The sequence below is a fragment of the Dermacentor silvarum genome, chromosome 4 (assembly GCF_013339745.2).
Source record: "Dermacentor silvarum isolate Dsil-2018 chromosome 4, BIME_Dsil_1.4, whole genome shotgun sequence".
Classification (NCBI taxonomy): Eukaryota; Metazoa; Arthropoda; class Arachnida; order Ixodida; family Ixodidae; genus Dermacentor; species Dermacentor silvarum.
Window position 1 is genome coordinate 170826306 of NC_051157.2, and position 20042 is coordinate 170846347.

The window sequence follows — 20042 nt, forward strand, 5'->3', positions numbered from 1 at the left end:
AAGAATTGCTTAGACTCTGCACTTCGCAGTTCCGCCACTCAACACCATATCATCCCCAGACGAATGGCCTTGTCGAACGTACCAACCGTACCCTGACCAACATGCTGGCTATGTATGTATCATCCAATCACAGGAACTGGGATGACATCTTACCGTTTATTACCTACGCCTACAATACAGCGAAGCACGAAACTACGGACTTCACACCTTTCTACCTGCTCTACGCTCGGACACCACGCAGCTGTCTGGATACCATTTTCCCCCTTACACTCCATACAGCGGACTCAGTTGCCGAAACTTTGTGCCGTGCTGAAGAAGCCCGACAAATTGCTCGACTGCGTACTCTGGCATCACAAGATCGCTCCAAGGAGCGGTATGACCGCCGCCATGACTCAGTTTCATTCGAAAAAGGTGACTTGGTGTGGCTGTGGACCCCTCAGCGCAGACGAGGGTTATGCCAAAAGTTCCTGGCTCAGTATACCGGTCCCTTCACAGTCATCGACCGCATTAGCGATTTAACGTATGTGGTCGCCCGTGTAAGGTCACAGGACGCCGCTCTAGCGCTACTCAACTTGCGCATGTTACGCGCCTCAAGCGATATTACTCCAGCACTCAGCCCTAACTCCCGTGGTGGGCTTCGTCTGCGAAACGGGGAATGTAACGCCTTGGTTGAGGCGAAAGGAAGAAGAGGAGGACGACGAATCCTTTGGTGTGCGGAGCGCAGAAAGAAACCGCGGCTGGACTGCTTTCCTAGACTCTCATCCATCACCTGTAAATAAACACGCCTCATCCGTAACAATATACACGGTCTATGTTAAGTGGAATTGGAATAAAAAAGGCATTTGCTCAGGTTTTCATCAGTAAACTGTGGTAGTGATGCTCTAATTCAAGATAGACGCCTGCCTTCGTTCCGCCTAATAAATTCCCATTTGAAAGAGTTTTTACATAGCTGATGTGCATTGTCATCTTAAGTTCTAGCCATGAACAGCCACTTTGCTCTAGGGCATTGCATATCGGAAGCTTGCGCCGTTTTATTTCTTAATTTATATCGCGGCCACATTGAATTCGCGCAACGATGATTGAACGGTTTTCTAAGTGTGAATGGAAGCAGCGATAAGCATGAAATACATTTTATGGTGCAGTCACTATTTTCTTCTGATCGAGGGGTAGCACGTGGGCTAACACTTTCATTTTTTTATGCTTGGATGAACGGCTAGACCGGACGAAACAAATTGCGCGCGCGAGGGCAACTTCAGTGGGCTTTGAGTGCTGCCCGATTGATCCGTGTTCACGTCATCCACGCCCTGCACAAGGAACCTTCATGTTAGCGAAGCCTGGTACACTTATCACTTTAATGTGAAATAACGATTTTTTTTCGCGCTTTGAGATTTATTCACTCCACTATGAACGAAAATTTAGCGGAGGCAGAGGAATGCCAAGCTGCCGGCGCTGCTAAGCTGGGACCGCTGGCCGCGGCGCCCTCTATCTGCTCGCAGCAGAGCTACTCGGTGCGCCCGCGCGCGGCCGAACATAATCTGGACGCTCGCTCGGGCGCGGTGTCAACACCTAAATATTCTTCCACCGTGGTGTGTGTGGAAGTGAGTGCGAGTGCAAGTGAGTGCCAGTGAGTGTGAGTGGAAGTGAGTGGGAGTGCGAGTGAGTGCCAGTGAGTGCGAGTGGAGGTGAGTGCGAATGGAGGTGAGTGCGAGTGCGAGTGAGTGCCAGTGAGTGTGAGTGGAGGTGAGTGCGAGTGCGAGTGAGTGCCACTGAATGTGAGGGCAGGTGAGTGCCAGTGAGTGTGAGTGCAGGTGAGTGCGACTGAGTGCCAGCGAGTGTGAGTGAAGGTGAGTGCGAGTGCGAGTGAGTGCCAGTCTGTGAGAGTGGAGGTGAGTGCGAGTACGAGTGAGTGCCAGTGAGTGTGAGTGGAGGTGAGTGCGAGTGCGAGTGAGTGTGAGTGCAGGTGAGTGCGAGTGCGAGTGAGTGCCAGTGAGTGTGAGTGCAGGTGAGTGCGAGTGAGCGCCAGTGAGTGTGAGTGCAGGTGAGTGCGAGTGCGAGTGAGTGCCAGTGAGTGCGAGTGCAGGTGAGTGCGAGTGCGAGTGAGTGTGAGAGCAGGTGAGTGCGAGTGCGGGTGAGTGCCAGTGAGTGTTAGTGGAGGTGAGTGCGAGTGCGAGGGAGTACCAGTGAGTGTGAGTGCAGGTGAGTGCCAGTGAGTGTGAGTGCAGGTGAGTGCGAGTGCGAGTGAGTGCCAGTGAGTGTGAGTGGAGGTGAGTGCGAGTGCGAGTGAGTGCCAGTGAGTGTGAGTGCAGGTGAGTGCGAGTGAGTGCCAGTGAGTGTGAGCGCAGGTGAGTGCCAGTGAGTGCGAGTGAGTGTGAGTGCAGGTGAGTGCGAGTGCGAGTGAGTGGAATTGAGTGCGAGTGCAAGTGAGTGCCAGTGAGTGTGAGTGCAGGTGAGTGCGAGTGAGTGCCAGTGAATGCGAGTGCAGGTGAGTGCGAGTGAGTGCCAGTGAGTGTGAGTGCAGGTGAGTGCAGGTGAGTGTGAGAGCAGGTGAGCGCGAGTTCGGGTGAGTGCCACTGAGTGTGAGTGGAGGTGAGTGCGAGTGCGAGTGAGTACCAGTGAATGTGAGTGCAGGTGAGTGCCAGTGAGTGTGAGTGCAGGTGAGTGCGAGTGCGAGTGAGTGCCAGTGAGTGAGAGTGGAGGTGAGTGCAAGTGCGAGTGAGTGCCAGTGAATGTGAGTGGAAGTGAGTGCGAGTGAGTGCGGGGCCTGGAAAAAATTATGGTGAGTGAGTGTGAGTGAGTATTCGCCCACACTGCGGACCTATGAGTCGCAGTGCTTCTGCAATACAGCGGTAATTGATGCGTCCACGGCCCTTTCACGACAGCGTTAACCGAAAGACAATACTTTCGCTCTGAGTTTACACTCAGAACAATACCTGCCAAGGTAGCCCTTTGCTTACATAACCAGCCGATCGATGTTGTGCTGACCCGGGCGCGCTACCATCCGCTTGGACTTTATCTCTTACAGGCAGAGAATTCTTGCTTAGCGCTTTGTCCGTATCGTCAAAAATACTTTCTTCAGATGTAACAAAGAGGAAGGCATCGATGTGTGAGACCTAGACCTTTACATGATTCCTAGATAAGCATTCAACGTAAGTATTCATAAAGTGAGGTCGCTAAACGTTATTCTGTTTCTTTGCGGAGTTAGTCTGTTGACTTCCGCAACGCAACAATATGGCTGAACACCTTCATCGAGGACGGTATAGACGAGGCACACCTTTACAAACCTTCATCCGCAACCACTGTTCTGCAGGGATAAAATTTCACAAAGTACTACGGCCTACTTAGTCGGGCCAATGTCAACAAGAACGTACGGACACGGAAACTTTACTATTTGGCGAAAATAAAGGCGCCAGTGTGTGTAAGTAAACAAATCATATTTTATCGCACACAGATGTAAGCTTTCTCTAGGAAACAAGCATCAGGATCCACATACATTTTTTTTAGTAAAGGCTGTGCCTTCTCATCCAGCTGAGTTCCCTAATATTATGCGCAACAATACGATTGGGTGGCACATGCACAAGAACACTTCAAGCGCGATGATTTCCTTTTCTATACAGGCTCCAATCAGATGGTTGGTTGGTCGTTGTTGCCTCTGCACTGTACTCATAAGGGTTGTTTATTGCCATATCATGTTTCATTTGATTACTTTGTTTTATATTGGGCATATACAAGTGTTCGTTTACCGAATACAACTTCCATTTGTAGAGTAGCGCTAGCCCCCTTTGCCTCTAAACTGCGTTTTCTATTGCATCACGCCGCAAAGTTAAGAGTCAACCGCTTACACTCGATTTTCGAGCGACAGCGAGCAACTGCGACAAGCTTGCCCGTCTTGATGGTCGATCAGTCTACGTCACTTACCACGTTGAAAGTTCTGAGACGCCTAAATATTTGCATTGTCGTCGTGTGGTAAGCGAGCTATAAGCCGCCTCCTCGATGACTGACGCAACAGAAGTTACTGTCGCGGCTAAATGTAACACTATGAGAAACAATATCTGAGATGCTTGCATGTTATGTAATCTAAATATCATTCGATATTTGCAATTCATGAATGATCACGACTTTGTTCAAAGAGGCAACAATGGCAACTCGTTCTACAGTCGCGTTCAATATGAACTGCACCGCGGTTACCCTGGTGGAAGTGGCTCCCAGGACTGCGCGGTGGCGCCGACATACAAGAATTTCGAGAATTAAAAATTTCTCGAGTTACCGCTATTCACAAAAACAGTTTTCCGAATATCGGCTTCGCAGAGCCGTATTGCGAGCCTCGTCGACCAGGGTAGCAGTCTTGCAGCTCTTATTGAACTAACGTACCTTTTGAAGCAATATCGCGTGCATGTGGTTGACTGTTTACAAGCAGTTATATTAGCCCAGCTACAGCCTCTTTGGCGTCGACAACCTACGTGAGCGTGCTGCCCGCCAGGAAGCTTCCGAACCACTTGCCACGCGTCTCCCGAGGCCAGATAACGCGCATTGTCTGCGTGAAAGAAAGGGGAACTGTAAGTAATTCATAACAATCTCTAGTACAAAAACATTATTCCAACTGTCACAAACTATTGCCCCAAATTTGAACAATGGGCTGATAGGGTAGCACTAGCGAATGAAAGTACACAATTGCTTTCAACCAGTAATGCTAGACGGCTGCTGAGATCTGCGGCCACGGTATTCGTACTACGATCAGTAGTTAAAAAGCAAGGGAACTGCCAGATGCGCTGTGTTCCTTTGTTTTTAACACCCTTATATTGCACAGCGCCCAAGAAAACATTGTGCTATTTGATTGCTGAACCAAACTAGGCGACTGGAAAAAGTGAGGCTGGCAAGAGCAACCGGCAAAAGTATCGCGTAATTGAAAACAGAGCTAGATGGTAGGAATCCATCTTTCCCTTCGTGCAGCACTCACAAGAAACGAGGATTAAGAGAAGACATGCACAGGACATGCACTGTCCTGCGCGTATCTTCTCTTAGTCCTCGTTTTTGCTGAGCCCTTCACGAACAGAAAGAGAAAGTAGTCATGAGGAGAATTCTACACACGCGCGACAAGCGCGCTCGACCCTCGTTTATATGTATATATATATATATATATATGTATATATTATGACAAGGAAGTCTAACACGGCTGTGGACGACACGAAGGACGCCGACAGGAAGACACAACAGCGTAGGTTTAGCCAGGCGCACCAGGAACAGCGTCGAGCCCGAGCCCCACTTCAGTAGCGCTGGCGATCCGGCTGCGGAGCTCTACACGACGCACTTCTTCCTTACATCTTCCCCCCTCGCTGAAGACGGAGCCGCACAGGAGGCTTAAGCCGTCGTGAGGACGAAGGGCTCGTGATACGGCTTGAGCCGATCGACGTGGACAGTTTCGCGGCCTCGGCGACGCAGGTCCGTAGGGGGCGTCAGAGGTTCGATGACGTAGTTCACCGGAGAAGTTTGCTGCAGATCCCGGTAGGGTCCATGGTATCGGGATACAAACTTGGAAGAGACATCTGATGTCGAAGTAGGAGGCACCCACAACCAAACGAGAGCGTCAGGCGAAAACTGGGTGTGGGGGCTCCCGTCGTCATGACGAAATTTCCGTAGCGTTTGTTCTTGCATTGTAAGGGAGCGAGCTAGTTGCCGACATTCTTCTGCATACCGGGCGGCTTCTGAAACCGGTGTACCCTCTGATAAGTCGGGACGGTAAGGAAGAATAGTGTCAATGGGAAATGATGGTTCTCGGCCATATAGAAGAAATAAGGGAGAAAAGCCCGTCGTTGCCTGGGGTGCCGTATTGTAGGCGTACGTGACAGGGAAGGATGAGGTCCCAGTTGGTGTGGTTGGAGGCGAGATACATCGAAAGCATGTCGCCAAGAGTTCGGTTAAAGCGTTCTGTCAATCCATTTGTCTGCGGGTGATATGCGGTTGTACAGCGATGCGGCATTCAGTGAGAATAATGCGGCATTCAGTGAGAAGTTCTTGAAGGACATCGGCGAGAAAGACGCGGCCTCGGTCGCTCAGTAGTTCGCGGGGAGCGCCGTGACGTAGAACGAAACGTTGAAGCAGGAAGCAGGCAACGTCACGAGCCGTCGCGGCTGTTAGAGCGGCCGTTTCGGCATACCTCGTAGGGTGGTCTATAGCTACAATGACCGAGCGATTGCCAGCAGCTGTGTATGGCAGAGGCCCGTATAAGTCTATTCCAACCCGGTCAAAGGGTCGTGAAGGGCACGGCAAAGGTTGCATTGGTCCAGAAAAGCGGCAAAGATCAGGCTTGCGGCGTTGACATTCCGTGCAAGATTGAATGTACTTTTTCACAAATGTGTACATACCACGCCAATAAAACCTATGACGTAATCTGGTGTAGGTCTTAAAGAGACCAGCGTGTGCACACTGAGGGTCGGCGTGGAAAGCGGCGCATACATCAGTGTGGAGCTGCCGGGGTATTACAAGCAGCCATTTGCGGCCGTCGGAACTGTAGTTACGGCGATAGACGATGCCGTCGCGGATGGCGAAGTGCGAAGCTTGCCGGCGTAGCGCTCGGGATGGTGGGCGTTCAGGTGAATCTGAGATGTAATCCATCAAAGATGAAATCCAGGAGTCCTTGCGCTGCTCCAAAGCCATGTCGACAGAAGCGAATGGGGGAAGTGGGTCGTCTAGGACGGAGACACTGACAATGTCGGTGTGGAGAGGCGAGCGCGAAAGAGCATGGGCATCGGCGTGCTTCTTGCCTGAGCGGTAGACAACCCGGATCTCGTACTCTTTCTTGGAGCCTCAGCGCCCACCGGGCTAGGCGGCCGCAGGGATCCTTGAGGGATGACAACCAGCAAAGTGCATGGTGATCGGTAACAACATCGAAGGACCGGCCGTACAGGTATGGACGAAATTTCGTAATGGCCCAGATGATCGTAAGACATTCTTTTTCCGTGACTGAATAATGCGCTTCAGCTTTCGTAAGAGTGCGGCTCGCGTAAGCAACAACATATTCTTGGTAGCCAGGCTTTCGCTGGGCGAGCGCACAGCGCCAAGACCAACGCCGCTAGCATCCGTATGAATTTCCGTGGGAGCAGTTGGATCAAAATGGCGCAGTATCGGTGGTGTTGTAAGCAGGCGTCGTAGCGTCGCGAAGGCCTCGTCGCAAGCCGGGAACAACACGGAAACATTGGGGTCTCCCTTAAGTAGCTCTGTCAGCGGTACCATAATCGAAGCGAAATTTCGAATGAAGCGGCGGAAGTACGAGCAGAAGGCCAATTAAACTACGCAAGTCTTTTAGAGACGTTGGCCTTGGAATTCTTTAACAGCACGGAGCTTTGCGGCATCGGGGAGGACGCCGTCCTTCGACACAACATGCCCGATAATTGTCAGCTTGCGTGCCCCAAAGTGACATTTTTTTAGGTTGAGTTGGAGGCCAGCGTCACTGAGACAGCGTAAAACCTGCTCCAAGCGATCAAGGTGAGTAGGAAAATATGGTGCAAACACTACTACATCATCGAAATAACACTAGCAAGTATTCCATTTGAGGCCTCGAAGAATAGTATCCATCATCCGCTCAAAAGTCAGCGGGCGCGTTGCAAAGGCCGAATGGCATCACACGAAATTCGTATAAGCCATCTGATGTGATGAAAGCTGTTTTAGGCTTATCGTCAGCAGCCATAGGCACCTGCCAATAACCAGAGCGTAGATCGAGGGAGGAAAAGAACTCCGCACCTTGTAAGCAGTCTAAGGGGTCATCGATCCGTGGCAATGGATAAACATCCTTTCGGGTTATTTTGTTTAGGCGACGGTAGTCCACGCAAAAGCGGATCTAGCCATCCTTCTTTTTAACTAAAACAACTGGCGATGCCCATGGACTGTCGGATGGTTCAATGACACCACGGTTGAGCATTTCACCTACTTGCTCATCAATGACGCGTTGTTCTGTCGAAGATACGCGGTATGGTCGCTGCCGTAGCGGTGAGTGAGCACCGGTGTCAATCCGGTGGCATACAGTCGTCGTTCGACCGAGAGAAGTGTTATGGCTGTCAAAAGCAAGGCGAAATTTGTCGAGGAGACGGAGGAGGTCATGGCGCTGCTTGGGGTTTAAGGCGTTGTCGATGACGTGGCTGAAAACGTCTTCAGGCGATGTGGCAGGTACGGGACTACCGGGACTACTTCGGCAATCACAGATATGGCGGCACCTGTGTCAATGAGGGCAAGCACAGAGACACCTTCAACAGCGACATCAATAACGTTGGGCGGCGAAAGAAGAGGGCTTGAGCGTTGCGACGATGACGCAGTTATTTCCTCGGGAACTGCGCCACTTAGTTTTCCGTGTCAGCGGTTTTCCGTGTCAGCTATTCGGTAACACACGAATAGCATATGGACCGATTGTCCCGCTGTGCGCCAGGGATTAATAGCTCGATGGACTGGAGGTCGTGGTGGCGTGGAGGTAAAAACAGGGCTAGGCATGGGAGGCGGAGCCCGGAACGTCGGTGGGCGTGGTCGGGCGACGGCGTCGGCGTAAGTCAGTGGGGCGGTGAGTTGAGGCGCCCGCTCCAGAGGAAGGACCTCGGACACTTGATCTTCTATAACGTGTCGTAGGGTCGGACTAAGGGACGAACTGGACTCCGGCGGGTTGGAGATAAGGGAGAGCTGGCGAGCAACTTGTTCCCAACGAAAGCCTTGATCTGCGAGAGGAGGTTGGAATCGTGAAAAGGAGAGGTCCAGCCGGACAACGATTCCTGATGGGGAACAGGACGGCGGGTGAGGAGGCGTTGATGGCCTAGCTCGTAATAGCTTTGGCAGAGTTCAATAATTTGGGCAACAGTAGAGGGGCTCTTTGAAATCAGCATCTGAAACGCATCCTCGTCGATGCCCTTCAGTATATGTTTGATTTTGTTGCCCTCAGTCATGGATGCATCGACGCGTTTGCAGAGATCGAGGACATCTTCGATGTACCCCGTAAAGGTCTCACCAGGCTGCTAAGAGCGCGACTGCATACGCTGTTCGGCACGAAGTTTTTGAACAGCAGGGCGGCCGAAGACCTCGCTGAACTTTGTCTTGAACACAGTCCAGCTTGGGACTTCGCTTTCGTGGTTGCGAAACCACAAGTGGGCAATTCCGGTGAGGTAAAAAGGGACGGTGGTGAATTTCGTGGTGTCATCCCATTTGTTGTTAAGACTCACGCGTTCGTATGAGGATAGCCAGTCATCAACGTCGTGGTTATCAGCACCGCTAAATATGGAACGGTCCCGCTGACGGAGTGTGCCGGGGCATACGGAGGACTGGGGAGCAGGTGGTGGTAAGCTCGTGGCGCTTGCGGAGGTCATGATGGCAGGGAGGATCCGGCTGCGCAATTCCAGGGTGACAGGAGACCCAGCAAACCTCCACCAATTATGACAAGGAAGTCTAGCACGGCTGTGGACGACACGAAGGACGCCGACAGGAAGACACAACAGCGTAGGCTTAGCCAGGTGCACCAGGAACAGCGTCGAGCCCGAGCCCCACTTCAGTACCGCTGGCGATCCAGCTGCGGAGCTCTACACGATATATATATATATATATATATATATATATATATATTGCAGTCATAAGGAATTTTACCATGACTACTTATTGACTGTGGGTCGCGTTTCATACAATTAATGGAATTTGATATCACTACTCGAAGGCTACAAAGAAAGCAACAAAGTTCATTGGATATTTTTGGCGCTGCAGTCGCAGCGGAGCTTCCTTGCCTAAGCTCTAGTAACAGCTTGGCTGCCAGGTGCTCTTGCTCTAGTCTTTAACACCCTCTCTGTTCTGCATTTCCAGGGAGTTAGGCAACGTAGTTTGGTATTTTCAGAAGCCAATAGGAAACAACCTGACTCACATCGTCCAGGAGCGCTATCTGGGTGATGTCGGCAGTGTCGTAGATGATGTTGTCGTACGGTCGGCACACGTAGTTTGTGAGCGTCAGTGATACGAGCATCACCGACACGGTTATCAGCATGAGGATCGAGCAGATAGGAAACGACAGCACCACGGCAAGAAGCATGGCCAGCCCCGCATAGTTGGACGAAGCACTGCGCATGAAACAGTCCTGGTGGCTCAGTGGTCCCCACAGCGACAGATTCCACAAACGCTGTCCTAGCAAATCCAAGCTTTTGTGTAACACGACGCCAATTTCTTAGAACGCTTGAGCGAAAACAGAGAAAAACGCAAGCGCCATCCACTTTTTTTCTCTTATCGTCGTCGTATTGGCGCTGTTCTTTAGTCGTATAATATTTTATCTTATCTGTTCAACAAAAATACGTAGTCATATTTTCCATTGTGTGCAAAAAAGTTTAGGAATTAAATTAAGGGGTTTTACGTGCCAAAACCACGATCTGATTGTGAGGCACGCCGTAGTGGGGGACTCCGGAAATTTGGACATCCTGGGGTTCTTTAACGTGCACCTAAATCCAAGTACACGGGTGTTTTCGCATTTCGCCCCCATCGAAATGCGGCCGCCGTGGCTGGGATTCGATCCCGCGACCTCGTGCTCAGGAGCCCAACACCGTAGCCACTGAGCAACCACGGCGGTTAAAGGTTAAGAATGGGACACAAATGACGGAAAGCTGAGTGCTACTGCTGCGAGCGCTGATGAAGGAACATGCCGCAATCAACACATTTACAAATTTATTTTGACGACAGAAATAAGCGCCGCCACTGCGCGCAGTGATTGCGGCAACGAGGTGAACGTTTCGCGTTAATGAAGGATGTGACAAGCCTGAAAAATATCCCGCTACCTTGAGGGCACCGCTGAATTTGTGAAGGCAGCAGTGCACGCCCACTAATACCCACAGTGTATCTGAACCAGATGATCACTGTTGTCATTGGGCAGGCTGTGTAACGCCCAGGAATTATTCAAATTGGTCTAAGAAGCTCGTCGGTCAAGATTTGTATGCAGTGAGCAGTAGGCATTCCAATGGCTTGAAATTTATATGAGTTTGTACGAGGTAATCATTTCTTTGCGTATATTTTATAAGTAACCAGACACTTTTCTATTGAACTTAATTTGCGGAATTTCCCTCACATGTGTTCGTAACTTTAGGTAAATAAATTTCGATGGTATTTCGTTGGTTTTCAGCTAAACGCTCAAAATTGGGGTGATGGGGGCTAAATTGTTTGGTTGCAAAAAAGGTTACAGTTTCGCCCCACATCCGATAGCAAATTATTAGACATCAATACGAAGCGAGGTTAGTCGTTTCTTTAGCTGCATAGACTGATGTAAACAGTCGCTTACTAGATAAATTAACAAGCACGTTGTCGTGCGCGCACAGGCAAACACCAACACATATCAGTCGATCACCGTAGAATCCCGCTGTCAGAACGCTGGCGCGATGAAGAGCGGCAGCAGCAGCGAGCAACTTCTCCTTCGTGCCTCCTTTCGCTTTAACGAGAACTAGGACCGCGAGAACACAGCCGAAACCGAAGTCATCAGGTATCTCAGGTCGCCTAGGCCGCGATAAGGCCGCGATAAGCCGCCGCCGCAGCTGGAGTAGACGAGGAGATGCGCTCTAAAGTTTTGAACATGAGGGGATCTTTACCGTGCCCGCACTGCACGGGACAGGGGCGCTTTTGCACTTCGCCCCCATCGAAATGCGGCCGCCGCGGCCGGGATGAGTGAAAGCGTACGAGGGCGAGCCGGCAATCGCGGCTCAACGTAGCGCACGCGAGGGAAAAAGGCAGGCCGAAAGCGCGCGGTTTACTTTCGCGCGCGGGGCACGGGGGCGAGGCGAAGCAGAGGGAGCGAGATTGGGGGAGGGGTGCGTTCTGCTCCGTCGGCTGCTGCTCACCGCGCGGCCGCCGTATCTTCAAAGCGGTCTGCAATGTGGGCAAAGTGTGCGCCCGCGCAGGCCTCATCTTCAAAGCGATCTGCGATGGGGATAAAGTGCACTCGCCGAGTGCCAGTAGCTTCGTATGCGCTGTGCTTTCGACGTTTAGTTCGCGACGAGAGCAGTGCTGGACACGTTCCTCTAAAACAGGAACGAAAGCTCGTTCCTCGTTCCTTACCAATAATAAAACGAGTTCCCGTTACAAGTTCCTTTAATGCGAAAGGAACGCGTTCCAGTTACACTTGGAACATTGGAACGTGTCGTTACATTAACGTTACATATTATGATTCTTTAATTAAAGTATAGTGTCGAATAATCCTGAGGTGAAACAAAATGCGCAATTTAAAACTCTCATCGAGCTACGTATATTATACGAATTTGCAACATCGCCGGCAGCTAATTACGTGGAAATAAAAAGAATCCAAAGAAACGCTCCCATAAGAATTTTTTCAGGGAGCACCGGACATACTCCAGAGATGTCTGACTGAAACTTTGGTGTTCGTCTATTACAAGTGCAACACATATGGCACTTTTCACTTCAGTCTTCAAATGCGCAGTCAGGATACTGCGCTTCAGATATGCAAATAGATAGTTACTCACGAGCACCAATATAATGAAATGTGTTGCACATGAAACCACATCGAAAGAAACAGTACATAGACGTTTAATGAACGCCATTCAATATTGCAGTATGAGTGGGAAAAAGAAATGACCAGAATACATATTCGTAACTTCGTTAAGTCCCTTGTTTGAACTAAGAGTTGCATCTCGACTAAGCGGGTTCGCCTGACAGACGAACCCGCTTTTCAAGCGAAGCCTATATAGACTCTCAAGTGTTGGCGGTGGTGGTGGTGTCACGCTAAAACTCTATCGAAAACGTTTCGAAAACTCGCGTCTCGTTCGCATGGTATATACCAAAATTGGCATCGAAGGCTGCGAATCTATCACTAACATGACTAATAGGCCATGGCATCAATAACACCACGTGCTCGTCAGTTACGTGACGATTACCGACAATAAAATCACGAGTGGCGCATACCCGCATTGGATATGCGCGTGTGAGTCAGGGATAAGAATGAAAGGAAGGAAAGAAAGAAAGAAAGAAAGAAAGAAAGAAAGAAAGAAAGAAAGAAAGAAAGAAAGAAAGAAAGAAAGAAAGAAAGAAAGAAAGAATATCACGTGTGGCTCATACCGGGGCCGCACATTTAAACTCCGCTCCGAGTGTACAGCAGGTGCGGGGAAAGCTGCGCCGGCGCCGGATCACGTGACGCGCTCCACCAATCAGCGTCGTTTGGTGTGTAACGGGGAGGAAAAGGAAAGGAAATGTGCTTGGCGCACGCTCCGCCGGGCTTCCCTCGCCTCAGATCAGTTTTCTGCGTCCGGATGGGAAGACCCGCGCGTGATGCGTTCCGCCGAGGAACAGGCTACGTTTGAGCGACGGCGCCGCGAACTCGCTCGGGAAAGGGGTCGTCGTCGACATGCCGATTTTAGCGTGAGGACTTGCGAAGCCCAGGCGAAACGTCAGCGAAGAGCCGCGGACCCCCAGTTGCGGGAGCGCGATGTTGAGGCCAAACGTCCGCGAAGAGCCGCCGACCCTGAGTTCAGGGCAAACGAAGCGGAATGCCTGCCACAGCGTCGTCTTCCCACAAGCTTCGCTTACCGACATTTTCTCGACATTGGAAGGGCTGGTGATTTTTCTGTTAGCACTTCATTGGCAATGTTGAAGAGCCGTTCCATCGAAGCGCTTGAGGGTATTGCCGTGTTGCACTTCAGTAAAAGTTGGTTCAATCCCTCGAAGTTCTTCATCTGCGACAGCGGGTCGTCAAGTGGTACCAGCAAGTACCGCAACAGCTCATCCTGTGCCTCGACTGGAAGGGTTCGGTGGCCGTGAGGACGTGAGCACTGGAAAATTTCCATCCGCCGCGAAGTCCCTAGAGTGGCGCTGCGATCTTGACGTCATGGTTGCTTTCTTGCAGGCCGGCATACCGGCATGGAGGAAAGAAACTACAGGAGGGAGCGTCACGTGACAATTTTGAAGACTAGCAATAAAAAGATACAACGGAGATGTCATGAAAAAAAAAAATTCCCTACAGTCACGTGACAGGCATGCGGTAGTTCTTTGCGCCTCACGTGGTCGCTCATCCGCCCTGTATTATGTGCTGCGTACGTTCTGTTCGATGCCGTGGAACGTTTACAGAAGGAACGCCGTTCCCTCTGCCGTTCCTTCATAAACCTAACGAGTTACTGTTACAGTTCCACCGACCCTTAATGTAACGGTGACGCTAGTCCGTTCCTCACAAAAGGAACTAGTTCCGGGAACGCCGTTCCATACAACACTGCACGGGAGACATCGCTAAGGTCAATTTGCCCGCTGCTGCTGGCGTGCTTTCTCACTCCGGCGTTTTCACAGCGACTTTCCGCGGTCATCGAGCGCGGTGTGTTCATGTTTACCTGTGTGCGTGACACCGTGCTTGTCGGTTTAGTTAATAAGCGAATGTTTACAACTTTATACGGCACATTAAACTACTATCCTTGCTTCGTATAGCTCTCTACTAATTTGCTATCGCAATCGATGCTTCGCCTTTCGGGCGAAACTGCGGCTTTCTTTTTTTTTTTTTAGACTGCACTATCATCGGAAGCGGCGGAACAAAGAGGCTAGAAACATACGAAAAAGACAGACCCGTTCAGAACAGTGACTGCCTCACGTCAATGAAGACATTCGCTTCAATAACGCTGGAAAGAGCGATTGTCCTAGACACTTCAAATGACTGCGTAAACAAACGACAGCCTTGAGTAGTTTTCGAGAGCTTCTCGTTTCGAACGCGTCTAAGCCTTATCCGATGCCAACGCCATCTATCGAGGAAGTCGATCATGACGACAGCATGTGGCCTCTGACAGAAGATTTCTGTTGAAGGTTGTTGTAGAGAGCTTGCACTGCTTGTCTGTTTCCTCGCAGATCAGTACCTTCCTGAGAGATCATACTAGGAACTACTCAATCGGTGCAGAGACATGCCACTTGCCTCATTGCGTAGTGCGCTGTCGTCCAGCTAGAACGAAAATGTCAGGCAGATCATGATGGAACGAAGCTGCTCGGACGTTAGCTCCACAACTGAACGCAGTACCGACGATGCCAGCATTCCGCATCAAGATACCAACGCCACCTAGACCGGCCAGCGGAGCGTACGACTGAAGCGCGGAGGCTGCCGCTTCGCGCTGATTTGACTCGGTGAGAGTACAGTTACAGTGTTAGTGCGAAGCTGCCGGAGTAGAGACAGAAGAGCACCGAGAAGCTACCCACGATTCCGGCCACGTACGACTTGCTTTCGCTTCGCAGAGTCTGCAAACAGTTTTCGTTCAAGGCACCCGCCCGTTTAAACCACAATGAAATGCGTCCCTAAAGCTCCGTTGGTTGGGTAGTAACAGTAATTTGATATCATCGTGGTAGACCATCGTGGTATACCACCGAAGACATTCGGTGTCATGTATACACGGGCGCAGAATACGCAAGGCGACTGCCAAATTCGCTGCATTTATCTGATGACTTTGTTCCACGGGAACTGTAAAACCTGTACCACTGCGAAAGATGCGTATTAGCCAGTTTCTTACAGCATATAAAGATCTCGCAAAGTTCACTGCAAGATCTTAGTCGGCGGCAGCAGGACGCAGAGGCAGACGTCGGGGCGCCAATGCAGAACAGAACAATCTGCTTCAACCCTAGGCTACTGAGCAGACTACAAAAGCTACGATTCCTTGCATTCTAGTAGCCACATAAACGTATAATGCGCACTACTATTCTGACATTGTACGTGTACAGACACCTCCGAAACCATTGAGAAAAAAAAGTTGCCAAATGCGAGGGTTAGTCAAATAAAAACCAAAAATGCTTTCTTTAAATATTTATTGTACCCACGTGGCACAACGCTCTATTGCGTTTCGAAATAATCTCCACCGTGTTCAATGCAAGTTTATCAGCACTTACAGAGCACCTGTATTCACGTAGAAAATAATTTCTTTGGGAGGGTGCGCAACCTCTGGTGCACTGCACGGCGCAGCTCTTAATCAGAACGAAACTTTTTGCCACCCAGGACATTCTTTCAGTGGTCGGAACATATGGAAGCCACTCGGGGCAAAGTTTAGTGAATATTGTGGATGCCGAAGACATTCAAAGTTCAGGTCTGTTAATGTCGCAAATGTTGCGCGGGCCGTATCGGGGCCGTGCATTGGTATGTTGCCACAGAACCCCTGCACAAATCCATGGATGTTCGATTTGATTGCAGACCGAATATAAATTTTTTAAGAGGCCAGAGTATAATTCGCTAGGGATAATTGTCACTCGCGATGTGTAGTGCTCCAAGATGACTACTTTTTCGTCCCAAAAGGTACACCTCAACTTATAAAAAGGGCCAGAAGTATCTCTAATAGATGATGGGGAAATATACATGTAGCTGTATAGACACGTGTAGTGACAAAAACGGACGCAAGCAAAAGACGTGGACGAAGAGCTGTTGGTGCGCGCGCTAGCTCTGCTTTGCCGTTGGCCGAACCGCTTTCGTGTCGCTTGATTATTCTAATAAATCACGCCTTGACCTAAGATGTGCTTGCACATGGTATAATTATATACCATATATACCACTTAGTTAATGCATAACCGTTAGTCAATGCATATTCATTTACTGACGGTTATATATGGTATATAATATACATACAGGTAGCATGTTTACGAAGCTGTATGCATATTGTCGCATCATCTATTAGAGATTATTCTCGCCCTTCTGTTAAGTTTATGTGTATGTGTATTCCCTCTGTCGTGGCATTTTTCATATGGCTTTTATTTTACTTTTCACACACGCATAGACTTTGTAGGAAAAACAGTTTGCCCGCAAACACAAAAGAGATCACCTGTGCAAGTAATTCCATGGAATCCAGTTCGCGGAATTTAGAGGTTAGTGGAGGTCACAGTATCGTTGTCAGATAAACAAGTGGGGACGTAATGACCGCCTTCATCCGTCTCTCAAAAGTTACAGTTACTTCAAACAAAGAGCAAGAGAAGCACTCTTCTGGCAGCTGCGACCCCTCGCACGCTCTATGCTAAAAAATGTGGGCCTTCTCCCCTGCACCCATAGAGTTTCTCACTATAACGCCTAGAGGGTAAACTGGCGCCACCGTCTATGCGAGTTTCTTAAAGGGCTGCCGTCCTCATGGGAATGACGGGATATGTGTCTGCGAGGCTTGTGTTGGCTGGTGTTGTACGAGGCTTCGTCTAAAACGTGGATATGGCTACACAAATAACGCGTTCTTACAATAAAATCTACATAAAAGGCTTTCATTCACCCATATTACATCTCTCAATAAAGTTTACTCACCTACAATGCAGCATCAAGCGAAGAAAAGCAAGAACAGACGACAAGTTGTTCCAAAGCGAGCAAGAATCTTGTCGTCTGCCCTCCAATTTTAGCGGCCAGCTGATACTTTTTACGTTTCATAGAATTGTGCATCCAATAATATGTCCTCAAAATTAAGCAGAACATGCTTTTGTGTAATAATAAAGCGAAAGCAGTTTTTTACGTCTTGTTTTAGCAGGAAATGAATCATTGTGACAGACGGAACGGTGCTAGCCAGGCGCGTCTTCAAGGCGTTCGGGCTCTCCAAGAACGATGCCAATCCGAATCCACAATATACCGGCATTCCCTTGCATACCACGGCGCCGCAGCGCCACACTTCCGTCTAGGTTTTATAGTGTGAAACTCTATGCCTGCACCCCACTGCCTCCGTCTTTCCATCTTATATTCCTCACGCCCGGACACTGAATGAAGGCGTGTTTGTAGTCATAGACGTACTGCGCTTTTTCTTACGCGCAAGCGTGGATGCGCCGTCTGTGAAATCGCTGAAATTATCTATGTCGCCGCAAGGGAAGCGAGCGCCGAAGGAGGAAGGCGCCTGGATTTAGCGAGGTCTTTGAGTATACTTTTCTAATGTCGAGTGCCGCGTAAGATTTACAATAAACTCCTAGTGCATCTCGTCAGCTACCCTCTCATGCGTTTAGTGCGCGGTTGATCAGGCGTGGACCTATCGCTGATCAGCAGTCGAATAATGCCTTATGCACACGAGCAGTGGGTTTGTTGGTTGGTTTGCAGAAGAGGCAGTAAATTCAGCACCGTATTTTGACAATATATCGTGACTCAATTCGTAAAAATAAAAAAAATTACACCATCTTCCCGTAGGGGAACCATGAGTAGTATGCGAAGCAGCCATGGGGTCGACTCAAGTTCCCATTAGTTTTCATATCGGCCTGTCGCCGCTGCCGTTTCGTGGCAGCGGCTCGAGCCCTCTTCTCCGCGGCGCTGACACTGGCGTTGACGCTGGCGCTGTCCGTGGCACTCATCGCGGCGTTGCGGGAGGAGAATGAGAGGAGCGGAGCGCGCGTCATTATACCGCTAGCTACTGTGGCGCCCCCCAGCGGAGTGTGCAGCATATACCGTCGCGCCTCTAACCTAAGCTGCTTCGCATTATCGCGCGCGAAGCCGCAGGTGTTGCCATTCGTTGCGCAATCCGGAGAGGAGAGGAGCGTCGGAGAGGAGAGGAGGAATGCCGAGAGCAGATGAGACAGGGAGAGGAAGGGGAGGAGGATGCGCATGCGCAGTGCGGGTGTGGAGAGGAGAGGAGGAATGCCGAGAGGAGAGCAGATGAGACAAGGAGAGGAGGGGGGGAGGATGCGCAAGCGCAGTGTGGGTGTGGACGCCGCACGGCGGATGGATAGAGGGAGGGAGTGACATAGCCCCGACCATAAGATGCTTCGCATCTAATAGCTAGTTCGTAGAGAAGATCAATTATGGATTTTAAACTGAATCGGAAGGCTAGAAACAAATGGATAGCAATCTTCCTTTAGTATAAACTTTGTCGCACTACTTGTCGATGTCACTTTAAGCAAGGCGAAGGGACATCGACAAGTAGTACAAGTATTGGTTCTCGGAAGTAAGGCTGCGTTTATCTCGTTGCAGCGGCAGTTTTACGGGCTGTATTACGGAAACTAAGTACAAGTTGTGATGTGCGCATTTTTAATTTTTAATGATCGATAAGCATCTGTACATTGCGTGGGGACGCTCTACTCTCACGCGTCCCTGATGCTCTTTTTCTCCGCAAGGCTCTGGCATTTCCTGTAATCCCGCTTCGCCGCATAGCCAAGCGCCTCTGGCGGTCGGGTGTAGTAGCTCAATAGTACGAGAGAGGCGCGAGTGTTGTTCTGCTAGCGCCAACTAACGGCGGGGTTACTTGGGCGCGAAAGGGAGTAGCCGCTGCCTCTTTGGCTTGGGGTCCGCTGAGGGCGCAACTTGTCGTGAGCCTATCGGCACGCTCGGAGGGCCGTCTCGCGAGGCTTCGGAGCGGGGCACCGGGATGGGCGAACTGGATCGTTCGAACGCGCCACCGTTCGAGTGACCATACACACGAAAGATTAGGCGTTGGTGTCCAGCATGGGGGCTACATATTCGCGTAATATCCTGTCGCAGTGAGTCAGACTCCCCCTATTCGTCCGCGCCCATCAGTAGGTTCGGTTCAGTGATTCGGCTAGCTGGCATTGGTGTATAAAATGTGCAATAAGTGCGCTTGTGAATGTTTTGCAATAAATGCCTTTGCTAGTGTCTGCACTTCTGTGTTGTCGTTCTTTTGTCCCAAGAGCACGTTTGAGACCCCACAATTATTTGCTGACCAGTTTCGTAAAGTAAGTTCGTACGTATAAGCATAATTCATGCCTTGGTAATGACTATAGGCGTGGCAGTGCGCAGTGACGATGTGTGGTGTTCAATGGCGCAAGGGCCAGGTATGACCAAAGAGCGCCATGACACCTGATGATGCGGTTTTAGTGAATTTTGAACTGAAGTGGAGGATGGAGCGCTAACGATAAGTGTCACATGACTCTGCAAAGGCCTAAAGATCTGTCGCATTCAATGGCGTAAAATATATCGCTATTATAATAATGACAATGACTAGTGTGCACTATGAAAAATAAAATTTCTTTAAGAATAAATGCTACATTAAACCATATCGGTGGACACTATCAACAGTGCTCCACGAGGCCCCTTAAAGGCAAGGGCTGATATGCACGCGTGACAAATAATCTGGCCAAATAATTTTCAGGATGTTTGTTCGAACTAAACAGTTAAAAACTGTTTTTAAGTTAAA

General features: G+C 49.9%; 1 protein-coding gene across 1 annotated transcript in view; it reads right to left on the bottom strand.

Annotated features, from left to right (window-relative positions):
* Positions 1-20042, bottom strand: part of LOC119449038 (uncharacterized) — a 179405-nt gene that overhangs the window by 96129 nt on the left and 63234 nt on the right. The window contains exons 12-13 of the mRNA XM_049666622.1: positions 9878-10134; positions 4458-4531 (exon numbers count right to left, since the gene is read on the bottom strand). Coding sequence (XP_049522579.1) covers positions 4458-4531; positions 9878-10134 — 331 coding nt within the window. The remainder of the gene's footprint in view (positions 1-4457; positions 4532-9877; positions 10135-20042) is intronic.